Below are 12,970 nucleotides of genomic sequence, written 5' to 3'. Positions count from 1 at the left end.
GAAGCAGCACATTCGACAGCCCTGGGATCAGGTGAGGTTGTAAATTGTGGTGAGAGGACAGAATCTCATCTCTTTGTGGCTGCAGTTGGAAAATTTCCAGGGCTTGAGGTGCATCAGTGCCAGCTGGGTACTGAGAGAGTCTGCCTGTGACCCTGGATGCAGCACTCCTCAGCAAGCTCCATGTCACCCCACATACCTACCACAGCATTCCTGCTTCTCTGGATGTTCTCTCAAGGGACTGGAGAAAAGTGCTGGAAGTTTTTTATTTCACTGTATCTAGCTGAGAATAGCCATGGTGGTGTTCCCATTCTTTGTTTTTCTCTTCCATACTTCAGAAATCTTCTTGTCTCATCAGATGAGCCTTAGATGAAGCACAAATTAGTTGCTTTTGTTACCTCATTGGAGTTAGGTGTTTTGTATTCTGACCAAATTTGATGAAGGGAGGGTTGTTCCATGGAAACACAAGGAAAAAGTTTTTCACTGTGAGGATGACAGAACACTGGAACAGGCTGCCCAGGGGGTTGTGGAGTCTCCCTCTCTGGAGATACTCAAAACCCACCTAGATGTGTTCCTGTGTGACCTGGTATAGGCAATCCTGCTCTGGCAGGGGGTTGGACTGTATGATCTCTTGAGGTCCCTTCCAGCCCTTAACATTCTGTGATGGTACTGCTCAAGACCCAACTTCTTCTGTTTAGTTTTGGGTTTTTTCCTATCTGCAGACTCTGGAAGACAGACTAGTTGATAGGTAAAGCCATGCCTGCTGTTCCACCCTTTTCCCTCCAAATGGGATTAAATAGTTTGTAATGTGACTGGTGGTACATGTTAGTTGGAAAATGCAAATTCTTTCTCAGTACTGTTGTAGGTCTTTGAACCGCAGTTGTAATGCCTTGCTAATAAACTGGGTTAGCTTCAAATGCCTGAAGAAGTGTGGAGGACAGTCTTTATTATTTAACAGCAGAGTGAAAGATCAGTTCAGCCCCTCTTCTCAAGCATTTTGAAAGTCAGTAGGATCTGAGCATGCCTCCATCTCTAAGTGCTGGGATTGGCAATAGCAGTCTAGCCATAAAGTTCCTTGAGTGATTAAGGCAAACTCCACCTTCAGGCTCTTTTTCTGTGAACCTGAACTAGTTAGTTGATCAGTTTGTGCCAGGATTGATTATTAAGAGTCAGCCAAAGGCTAATCAGAAAAAAAGACTGCCTTAAAAATCCACCAAACAGAAACCATCACTGTAAAGGATGTGATGCTTTCTCCTGATGCCAGCGTTCATCAAAATCAGTAAACTGCAACTGCATTGAAAAGTGCTGCTGGCCCTGCTGGAAGAATCAGGCCTTTGTTACTAATTAGATGTAAAATGATCATTCTGTGATGAAGTGGTAGTAAATAAATGTTTCTCTTGTACATATGGAGAGCAAGAGTATCCTATTTATTCTCTGTGGGAAAGTGGAGGACTGTTCCTGAGCCAGAGACAAGGACATCCCTCTCACTCAATGTGTGTTGGTATTTTGTGTGTGGCTCAAAAGCAGCTTTAATTCTCATCCAGTGTCTCATTTGAATTTGCTGAAGGGAGAGAGAGATAAAATACCACACCAGTTAATGATTTGGTGATGGATGGTTAATAATTAAGTTTGTATAGAGATAAATGGAGATCATTTTGTTCTGCCACAAAGTCTTAAACATCTCGAGGCTAGCAGAGATGTGCTCATTTATACTAGCTGATAACGTGGGCCATGCATCTCAGTGATGGTCCACCAGAATTTGTATACACAGAGCTCCACACACATGCATGGGCTTGTGTTTGTTCACCTGCCTGCCCTCAAGAATCATAGAATGGCTTAGGCTGGAAGGGACCTTAGAGATCTTCTCCTCCAACCTCCCTGCCATAGGCAGGGATGCTTTTCAACTAGGTGTGGATGCTCAAGGCCTCATCCAGCCTGGCCTTCAACACCCCCAGGGAAGAGGCATCCAAAACCTCCATCAGTAGTCTATTCCAGAGTCTCTTCTCATACTGAAGAACTTCTTCCTAAGATCCAGTCTAACCCTAGTCTCCCTCAGCTCCAGACCATTCCCCCTTGTCCTATTGCTAGACACTCTTATGAAAAGTCCCTCTGCAGCCTTCCCTCCAGGTATTGGAAGGCAGCTATAAAGTCCCCTCAGAGTCCTCTCTTCCCCTCCCCACACTCTACATGTGTTCTGAGGCTGTTCCACTCCTGTGAGACATGCAGGAGGAAAGTTTTGGATGAAGTTGGGGTTTGTATGTATTTCGGGATATTTCATAGGTCATGTTCTGTCTTCTAAATGTTTGTAGATACAGAAAATGCAGTCCCTGGTATAAGAGCTTGCACAATAAATGCTTTGCAGGGCCGTTAGGGTGTGTTTTAGTAATTGTTGACAGTTTGCCCCACAGCTTTGTGTCAGATTGACTATCAGTCTGTTGCATTTTATTGCCAGTATGAACCAAAGACAGAAGTTACTGCTGGCATGGCCAGCAGCAGGCTGCCAGCTTGCCTCCTGATTGCAAAATCTGATGCTGGCAGCTTTTACTCAGGTTTTTCACAGTGAGATCTTGTGAAGGACTGTGTTTTATTTCTGTATCCACTGTACCTGCCCTTTCCTGCTTACTTACTATGTCTGCTGCAGGGAATGCAGGCAACAAAACCCATTTAAAGTCTGAAAACCCTTGTTTCTAAAAGCCGTTTCCAAGAGAAGCTTGGAGCTGGAGTTTCTTCTCTCCAAGAGAAATTGAAGTATTCCTCTTTTGAGTGAGTAGCTTGAAATGCAGCTGAGATAGCAGCAGAACTCTTCAAAGCTGTGTTAAAAGGCTGCGTTATGCTGTTGTGCAAATCCTGATGGATTTGTGGAGCTGAATTGTTCTTCTTTCCTCAGGCAGGCCTTGATGGTCACCACAGACTAGGTTGTCCAGGCTGGTGAAGAAGTCAGCCAGTGTCTGCTCTCCCTCTGAAACTTGTGGATTAGAAGTATTTGTGGAAATGATACAGTATATTTTAAGCAACTTACAAAACGTTGTTTAGAGGATTAAAACTTGGATGCCGAGGGTACAAAGAATAGGAGAAGGATTCTGGGAAAGTTTTAAGACTCTTGGGTGGCAGCCAGTACCAGCCTGCCAGTTGTTCCTGTCTATAATTATGCCAGCATTAGTGCTTTCATAAATCTTGGGAGAGAAGGAGCAGAGAGGCTATTTCCAGGCTATTAATGCCAGGATAATTAGAAATATCGGCCAGCCTCTCCAATTAGTGCCAACAGAATCCAAAATACCAGCCAGTCTGAGTAATTTGAATACCAGTCAGTCTCTGAGTGAGTCTGGGGAATGTACAATGCCAGTTCTGAAAGGAAAATACATACAGTATCAGAATTTGTACTGTTAAAGTTGAAGATAACCTACATCTTTGGCAAACTTTGCAAAGTTTTAACCAATCTGTTTGACAAATTGGAGTTTCCTTGGCCCATTGCTCTCAGCTCAGGCATTGTGCTGCAGGTGAGATTTTCCATTTTATCTTTTTACCCAGCCATCACTGTTTGCCAACCCCATGCTTAGCATTTGGTCACTCTGTTCTCTTGCAGAAAAAGCAGAGGAAAATGAGGAAAAAAACCTCCATTCTTAAGCAGAAATCAGTCTGAATGTCTTCAAGTGCTTTATAAGTAGTGAACTCCTTAAAGAGTTAGTGAAAAGTTATTTAATGCATCTGAAACTATGAAAGAGAGTTTGTGTAGGAGAAAAAAAAAATGGAAATCTATTCATCTGCACTGATGAGTGGATATTTTACTGAAACACAGGATCGCTGATTAGGTTTTGTATAGAGTGGATTTTAAATCCATTCTTCCTGAGCTAGGCAGTATGGTCACCTATTACTTTTCTCCAAAAGGAGTTTTATCCTAGAATTTTATACCAAGGGATTTTTAGATTTGATAAAGGTTTCTCATTTTCAGAAGACTTTTGGTTTAGGATTCATGATTCTCTTCCAATTTCATCCCTTATTGAGCCATACAGCAGAGCAATGCTACAGCTGGAGCAGGTGGGTGAAGCTGAAGAAGATTCTGTATGAAACCAAGTTGTAGAACAACTGTAGGATCACACTGTATAAATAAAAGGAAGTTATGGCAGTTTGCTGTGCTAAAGGTCTCTTCAGTGCCTCCAAATTGGTGTGCCATGCTGGAGGTCTGCATGATCCCTGCCAGCTTAATAACCACATTTGGGAGATTTACTACAAACGTTTTATGGACTTTTTCCTTCTGTCTTGCAACTCAAGCAAGAAGAAGTAGGAATTGATAGGGGGTGGCGAATGGACCAGTGAAAAGTAAATGTCCTGCTCAAGCATTTTTGAGATGATTAATGCTGAAGTGATGTGTAGAGCAAGAACAGTGTCTGGGAAGACAGGCAGAGCAGCAGTAGGGGAGGTTGTTGACCACTGTGAAGGTCACCTGTATAAATAATTTTCCTGGTAGTCTGCTTAGGCATAGAAACATTGAGTCTTCAGTCAAGCTCGTGTATCTCTGGTGAAGTAAATAGCCTTGTCTGTGGGCAGATGTTAATTTTACTGAGATAAAACTTAAATACTGTAGAGACAGGTGCCAAATATAGTAAATGGCATAGCAGAGCTCTTAAGTCAGAAGTTGCAGTGATGGACATAACTTTATCTCCTGCACCAGTTTGAGCCCATGGGTGTGCTCTGATAATTTTCTCTTCTGGTGTGCTTTTGGGTATTTTGTAATGAGATTGTCCATTAATTCTGTATTCAGGTATTGAAATGGATACTCCTTTAGACTGCTTTAGCTCAGGTAGATATTATTTAAGTAAAGCTGAGCAATCCATGCCCTGTCTCCTGAAAGATTTCAAACTGACCATTTCCCACATGTGTCATAGGATGAGGCCAGACATTGTTTGTTGTCTTTGGGTCTCTGTCCTGCAAAAAGCCAAGCTTTGTTTTTACCCCCTGGCAAAAAAAGCTGCGCTGGATTGAAAAGGATTTTGTTTTAAGTGTGGCAGGTTAGGAGAGAACTTCTGAACATCCTTGTCCTCAGCTGTGCTGTTTTGTACTCAGTGTGCTTGAGAAAGGACTTGGGAGCTGGAGAGGTGTCTCCATCCTCTCTCTCACTGCTGTCCCATCCTGGCTTTTTCAGAGCTCATCATTGCTCCAGGTCTTGTTGATGTGAAGCTCCCATAAAACACACCTTTGGCATCCAAGTTCTTAACAAAGTTCCGTGCTTTTCAGCAAATCCTCTTTGCTCATCACATGCTGTGTGCTCTGCGCAGTGGGGTGTGGGTACAGAACCTGGCATGTTAAATACTCAGTGATGAGTGAACCTGTGTTGTCCTGGAGGGCATGGGGCTGAGCAGAGGATTTCTCCCAGTCTTGTCTCTCAGACTGCAGGTTGGCAAGAGCCTGGACGGTGGGGAGCGAGAGCCCTCTTGTGGGTTAGAGTGTTTGTGAAGGACCAGGGATGGCTTGTGTGCGATTGGAGGTGTGGAGGGATAGCACTTAGAAGAGATGTTGATTGTAGCTTTCCTGTGCCCCATGGCCAGGTCAGTTAGGAGAGTAATTCCACCCTTAACTTGTGTGATTTGTGGTTAACAAGTGGGATAAATTGCACTTGGATGACAGAAGCTATAGAGGCATCTTGTGAGGATAAGAACCTGATAAGAGGAGGAATCTGACAGCAGACTGCCTGCTGATCTGTTGCTATTTGTGGTGGTGTGGCAGGGCTGGCAGTGCCTTACAGCTTTCTTTGCAACAGTGCCTGTATAAAAGTCTATTAATTCTGGTATCGTTTAACAGCTCTTTCCAAAATGAGAACCACGTGCTTTCATTTCATAACTGTCTGATTACAGATTGCTCTCTTTCCAGGGAAAGAGGAACAGTGGTTTCAGAGAATGTTACTTTGGAAGCCAGAAGCATTGCAAGCTGACTAAGCTTTGTCCAGCTTTGGGCTACACCTTCCGGTTAGCAGCTCAGAATGACATTGGTACTAGGTAAGTTACCCAACGGACATGACTTCATCACAAAAAGTGGTAGCTGAAGACTTTGCCTATCAATGACAGTGTTAAAGAGGAATTTGGGGGAGGGATTTCTGTTTGTTTGTTTGTTTTCACTTCATGGTTTTAAGTTCAATACCTGACATTTGCTCTATTCTTAATGCTTTTTAGAGTAAGTCACACCTTCCCTGCTGGTATCATTCACCTCCCAGGGATCACTGCCTAGCTTCACTGGGATGAGGTTAGCCTAAGAAGATAGGCTCCTTTTGAGGTGTTAAATGGTGTTTTGTGGTCTATTCCTGATACAAAAAGAATACATCTGTTATGTAAAAGTCCCACTAGGGACCTCCGTGAACCAAGAAAAACAAGCAAGAGGAAGTTGAGTTACAGATTTTGAAAGGAACCTTGATACATTTATTTTTTCTGGTTTAAAGCAAAGCCCTTCTGTCTCTTTTTCAGCAGTACAGTCCCTTCCTTCTTCTGCAGGACTGGCAGGGCTGGCTGATGGGGGTGGGAGAGAAGGGTGAGAAAGCACCAGCAGGACCAAAAGAGGACAGGCATACCCAGAGGCCCTGCAAGATGGGTTTCAGGTTCTCCTTTTCTTTGCGTATGAGCAAATACACTCAAATTAAGATGATGAGAAATCCTCCAGGAACTGCTAGGGAGTACTGGGCTAAAATGTGACACAGCTGCAAAACTGTGTGCCCAAAGAGACACTGTGCTGTAGGGAACTGTGTGCTCATGGAAGGAGAGGAGGCCAGGAAAAGCTGAGCTGTGAAGAAGCTAAACATCCAGTGCTCTTGTATACTGCTTTATTGTCCTCCTTAGCTAAACAGGATCTAATCGTTATTACAAGAAGGACAGAAAAGGCAACACTAGTGGTGTATAACAATGTGCTGTGCTGAGGGAAATTCCTGTATTGTTTTCTCTTCACAACGTAAACCTCTCAGTAATATAGAACCTTAGAAATGTTTTCAGGTTTCTTTGTTTTCCCTTTAGGATGCAAGGGGGACAGTTCATGTGCACAGAGTCCCTTTTGCCAACTACTTCCTGCCCTGTTAAAGTGATACTTGATCTGGAGAGAGAGAGGCTTGAGCTGGACCTACTGAGTGTGACTAGAAAGGAGCTGCCAGTTTTGTGTCAAGTTCCCAGTTTTGGCATCTCTTTTCTTGCTGGATTTTTAAAATATCTTAGGGAATGCTTCAACTCTCCCCCTCTTTTTTTTTTTTCTTTTCCTTTTCTTATCTTTTTTTTTCTTCTCTTTTATTTTTTTCTTTCCCTCAGCCTATTGAGAAGTGAGTGAACTAAGAACTATATTCATGGTCAGCTGCTCTGTGTTAATCTGTGAGATAAGCACCAACAGCACATGGCTTACTTTTATAGGCAGCACTCAAAATTATGACATGGTAATGTCATGTAGCACTTTGTGCTGTAAGATGGTTTTGCTTGGTTGTAATGCTTGTGGGCTTACTATTTAACATGGGTTTTTTTCTTGTTCAGATCTTAGTTCTAGGAGGATTTTTTTAGACTATAATACTTCAACAAATATTGTTGAGGAAGGAGACTCAGGAAAAGGAGATGTGGCTTTTGGTGTGTATTAAAATCAAGTGAGGACTTCAAGGAGCAAAAAAGATTTCTAATTCACAAACAGAGATTTGAAAATTGCAAGAATTTTATCTTCAGCTGCAAATTCTGATGTTGTTGTCCTCCTGAAAATTCACCAGAATCTGTACATTCTAAATTTTGTTCTCAAATTTCCGTTGTACTTATTATATTCTGCATGGAGTCTTAAGAGAATTCTTCCTACCCTTGCTTGATAAAACAGCTTGATACACTTCGAGGCATCACAGGCTGGGATTTAGATGAAAGCATGCATCTCTCTCTGGCTGCAATCTGAACTGTGCAAAAGAGCAACTTTATACTCAGCTTAAAATGTAAAAAAGTTTGGGTGGGTGGAGTTGCAAAGGAGCAGAGGCAGCCTGGAGGGTTGGAAGGTACCTGTGCCTGCACCAGACAGCTCCTGCGTGATGCTGGGCATGTGTGCTCATGACTGGCTAAATTTTCCCTGCTTTCTTTGGAGGAGAACATCTGAAACAGTGGGACTACATCTACTGAAGCACCCAACTCTCAGAGGTGTAGCTTAAATAGAAATTGTATTCTGAGTCTCTAAAAGCTGGAAACTGCATCTCAAGTTAAACATCTAAAAGTTGAACACCTGGGGCTTTATTTCTTGTGGTTTAGTTCCCCTTTGTTAAATGAGGTTTTCCTCTACCTCACAGTATGGTAATTTTTTTAGCCATTGTATTTTTGTGATGAGATCCATAGAAATGTCTTTGAGGACACATAAAACCCTGTATTTTTTTTTCCTCTTCTTAGTTATGGGTGCTCATCTTTTCCACCTGGGCCATTTGAATAGTGTCTGGATTTTCTAAAAATATGAACTATTTCTCTAAATACACTGAGGTTTGTTTTCCTTCAGTTTTGCTTTGTTTTATAGTATTCCTCCCTCTCTGCTTCTCTGTCTCTGTGCAGTGGGTACAGCCAGGAGGTGGTATGCTACACTGCAGGTAATGTTCCTCAGACCCCTTCTGCACCAAGGCTTGTTCGAGCTGGTGTTACGTGGATTGCATTGCAGTGGAATAAAGTAGAAGGATGCACACCAGAGGAAGTGATTTCCTACACCCTGGAAATTCAGGAAGAAGATAATGTAAGTACCATGTCATTATAAAGTACACTGAATGACTTAGGCTGAGTTTTCATTTATCAATTCAAGCTCACAGAGGAGATTGTGGGTTGCTGCTTAGGAGGCTCTCTTAGGAGTGCTGAGTACTTGGCAGGACAGAGCTGTGTGATTTGTTCTGCTCCACAGTAGAATTCTGAATCCTTAGCTAAAAATCTGCACTGTCACCCGTGATTACTGTACAAAGCTTCCAGGAGTCTGTAAGGCATAAGGCAGCTTGTCCTAACCAGTTCAGTCTGCTGTGTCCTCCTCACTGCTGTGTGGTCTGCTTGTGTTCTGTCATCTGTCACTTCTATTTCTGTAACGTGTTAAACTGTCACCACTGGGTTTGTGCTCATTTTGCAGCGTGGTTATATTATTCAGGGCAGTTGCAACATCCTTCTAGAAGGAAAATTATTGTGGCCTTGCAGCTTAAAATAAATAATAATTAACAAAGCACAGGACTGTAAAGGCCCTTTGCTGAAATGTGTTCTGCCTACAGACTGTCATGCAGAGAGCTCTTCCTCAGTAACAGGAATTTGTTTGGGTTTTGTTTTTCCTAGGATAGTGTGTTTCACCCAAAGTACACTGGAGAGGAGCAAGCCTGTACTGTGAAGAATCTCAGAAGAAGCACACAGTATAAATTCAGGGTAAAATGTTTTTCCTCTCGTCACTGCTCAGTATTTTATGTACTGGTTTCTTTTCCAGGCACTGTAGGGACTCATTAGTACCAGCTCCAAAACTGAGTCATCAAACACAAATTTACTTTATACTGTGACCTAATAAATTGAACTGCTAGCTTTAGTTTTACTTTAATCACAGGAGATGCTCGTTGCTCAGCTTTTTTGAAAAAAGCAGAGTTCTTAGCACCATGAACTGTCAGGTATGATGTTATAAAAGTGTGGCTCAGGGCACAAGGAGGTCGTAGTCAGCTGCTTTGCTCCCCAAAAACCCAATCCATGGTCACAAAACCAAACTTATTTACACAATGGAGCAAACACTGCAAGAAGCAAACAGCTTCCTTCCCCAGCTCAGGGGCTTGTCCTCCCATGACACACAGGAATTGAAGCTTTTCCATATCATACATACATGTGGCTGGGTTTGGAGCTGCTGTATTGGGGGTTTTTTTAGCAAGTATTGGTATCTCCTGCTCTGTGGGTGCTCCTAAAAACAGTTTCCCCCCTGGAAAAGATCCTCTGAAGTCTTTCTGCAAATACAAAATTGAGTCATCTGCCTCACTGCTGCTGAAGCCATCAGAACAGCACAAGTGCTGGGTGCTGCTGTCGAGGAGAAATTGGTGTGGATTTTACCATCTGGTGAAAAACAGCTGCAGTGTGGCCAGCTGGCTGTCCCTGGGGCCAGGCTGGCTGTCCATCTGTCCATCCATCCTGCTGTGGCAACACAGAAGCCGGAGCGGAGCACAGCTCCACAAGATGGCGTTGGGCCACACCAGCTGGAGTGCTGAGTCCCTCTGGAGGTAGCGAGATGCTGGCTGTCTGAAAAGCCAACACTGCCACACAGAAACCACCTCTGGAAGTATCTGTGTGTCGTTTGTAAACAGCACAGCTGGGAGAAGGTCGGCCTTAGTTTGTGTCGATTCGAAGCATTTGGCCTCTGTATTAAAAAAGCTTTCCTCAAAGACTCACAGAAAACAACTTTGCAGATGCTCCTTTGTGGGACAGCAGAGCTTGTGAGGTTGTGTGAAGAACTACCTAGAGAATCATAGAATGGTTAGGGTTTGAAGGGACCTCAAGGATCATCCAGTTCCAATCCCCCTACCATGGGCAGGGACACCTCACGCTAGATCAGCTTGAAGGGGAAAGTTGCAGTGGTGTCAAAGGTGGCAGTGGCACAAAGGTGGTGCCTTGTATCTTAGTGTTGTAAAAGCTGCTGTGGCTGCCTGAGGGAAAAGGGTGGTTAGTGCTTCTCTGCAGCCCTGCTTTCAAATGAAACATTAAAAACTGCAAATTGTTTCCCTCAGATGTGCCTGCATTAGGAGAGAAGATAGAAATGGCTGCTCCTGAGAATAACAGAGCTTCCCAAGTGGAAAAGTTTCTGCTAGCTTATATTTACAATTAACGTTTGTAATCCATATTTTATTACTCACTTCCTTGGCAGCAGATCTCTGTCCTAGAGACTAGCATGAGCTAATGCAGTTCTCAGCAGCCACCAAACATTGAACTGTTTGTGGTTTCTTGTACGATCCTGATCTGCTTCATCTCCTGACCAGGCCCTCATGTCTTGTCTCAGTACTGCAGACTTCTCCCTGAAGTCAGCAGAAGGTGTTCTTGAGTGGAGATGAAGTCTTTGGCTGAGAAAGTTTCCTTTGTGTGCGTCCTGCTTGTTTTGATGGCTGTAGATTATGTGCTTCTTGTTCGTGTGTTATTGCTGCTCAAGCTTTCAATTGCGTGGTCACTGCTACTCCAAATTAGTATTTTAAATAGCAGTATAAAATATCTCTGAGACAAAAATAGCATAGTTATTGTCAGCATTTTCATCCTTTATATCCTTTCATCCTTTATGCAATTTGCCATGTGACTTTTTTTTAAGGGGAGAAGCAGCAGTGCTCTTATCTTGACACATGTCATAATCTGTTGGTACTAAAGGGAGGGGGGGAAATCGGTGTGGTTTGTAAAGAAACAGTCTAGTATCTGTTAGTAGAGTCCCACACACTTTGTTGGGTTCTGACATACTTTCCAGTTTAATGATGTTTGTGCAATCACTGCAAGGAGTCTCATGCAGAACTGTCAGAAAAGCAGTTGCAGTAAGCAGTGGTAAACTTCTTGTGGTTTTGTTTCAGCTGTTTGCTTCTAACGTGGAAGGAAAGAGTTCTCCCAGTGAAGTGCTGGTCTGTACAACAAGCCCAGACAGGCCAGGACCTCCAACCAGACCTGTTATTAAGGGGCCAATAACATCTCATGGCTTTAGTGTGAAGTGGGGTAAGCCAGTCCAGTTTGTCACAGTACAGATTTTCTGGGGGTTGTAATACGTTAAAAAAAAAAAAAAATTCCATGCTGTTTCTCAGTCCAAAGTTGAATGCATTTTGATAGCTAACAACTTTTTTTTTTTAACTATTTTAAAAGATGTGTGGAGGTTCTTGTGTTTCCAGAATCCAAAATGTTGCTTCTTTTATTGACTAACTTGCACTCAAGTGTGCGTTCAAGCTTTTCACCTTCCATTTCGTGTCCCTTTGTAGCATCAGTTAGGCTGCAAGCCTCTAATGCTGCATCTCTTTCAATATTTTTTCCATACATGTTGTTTGTAGCATCATTATCCAGCAGCCTTACTGTGACTCATGCTGAAAACTAACATCTGCTACACACTTCTGCTACAAATTCCTTGGTGTAGTGAGTGTGGGGAGAGTTTGTGGAGGAGAAAGAGGAGAAAGGAGATTCTGTAATCCGTTTGTTACATTTTACTCCTAATCTTGATTTGCTGACAACTTGCCTTGTTTTTTCAGATCCACCACAGGATAATGGTGGTTCAGAAATCCTAAAGTATCTGTTAGAGATTTCTCAAGGAAGTCCAGAAGGTAAACTCGAAACAAATTTCCTCTCATTTCAGTCCATTTTGGCTACTACAATATTCTGACCCTTTGGGCTCTTGTTGTTATCATTAAGGCCCTAATGCTGCAGATATGATTGAAACTGAGTTACTTGCAGAGTTCCTGGGAGAGTTTGGGTTGGATTTGGTGGAGCTTGTGTCTTGGTGTTTTTTGGTTTGGGGGTTGGTTGGTTGGTTGGTTTGTTTTTGTTGTTGTTTGTTTTGTTGTTGTTTTTGAAGTATGCTATTTTTCTCTAAGACTGGTGGAATTTTAGGGTTTTAGGGCTGAACCTACTGTTCAATATACTGTCTTTAATATACTTTAGAATAATTTGTAAGAATAAATACTTTTTTTTTTTATCTGTATAGGTATTTCTTTAAGTGGGAATAATATTGGTAGTAATATTAACACTAAAGACTTCCCTGAATTTTATAATTTAAGGAAGACCACATTAAGGATTTTCTCTCCTCCTAGGCAGTAGTTAAACTTCTTGCATTATACTTCTCTAAACCTGGATGTGTTTTCTTTTTTAGCAAATCAGTGGGAGGTGGCATATAGTGGATCAGCTACAGAATATACCTGTACTCACTTGAAACCAGGCACTTTGTATAAACTCCGGGCTTGCTGTATCAGCACTGGTGGACACAGTCAGGTAATGTATTGTTGAGCAATAAGGATTGGTGGGTTTATGCTTCTCAGGAATTTCTCTGCTAGTTT

At 42.5% G+C, this 12,970-nt stretch overlaps 1 protein-coding gene across 1 annotated transcript in view; it reads left to right on the top strand.

Annotated features, from left to right (window-relative positions):
- The window catches only part of FNDC3B (fibronectin type III domain containing 3B), a 181,991-nt gene that overhangs the window by 120,350 nt on the left and 48,671 nt on the right, over window positions 1-12,970 (top strand). The window contains exons 11-16 of the mRNA XM_054385962.1: window positions 5,863-5,987; window positions 8,523-8,697; window positions 9,273-9,359; window positions 11,510-11,648; window positions 12,170-12,241; window positions 12,787-12,905. Coding sequence (XP_054241937.1) covers window positions 5,863-5,987; window positions 8,523-8,697; window positions 9,273-9,359; window positions 11,510-11,648; window positions 12,170-12,241; window positions 12,787-12,905 — 717 coding nt within the window. The remainder of the gene's footprint in view (window positions 1-5,862; window positions 5,988-8,522; window positions 8,698-9,272; window positions 9,360-11,509; window positions 11,649-12,169; window positions 12,242-12,786; window positions 12,906-12,970) is intronic.

The sequence above is a fragment of the Indicator indicator genome, chromosome 13, assembly GCF_027791375.1.
Source record: "Indicator indicator isolate 239-I01 chromosome 13, UM_Iind_1.1, whole genome shotgun sequence".
Lineage (NCBI taxonomy): Eukaryota > Metazoa > Chordata > Aves > Piciformes > Indicatoridae > Indicator > Indicator indicator.
Note: the sequence above shows the minus strand (reverse complement) of the source record. Positions and strands in the feature narration are given on the sequence as shown.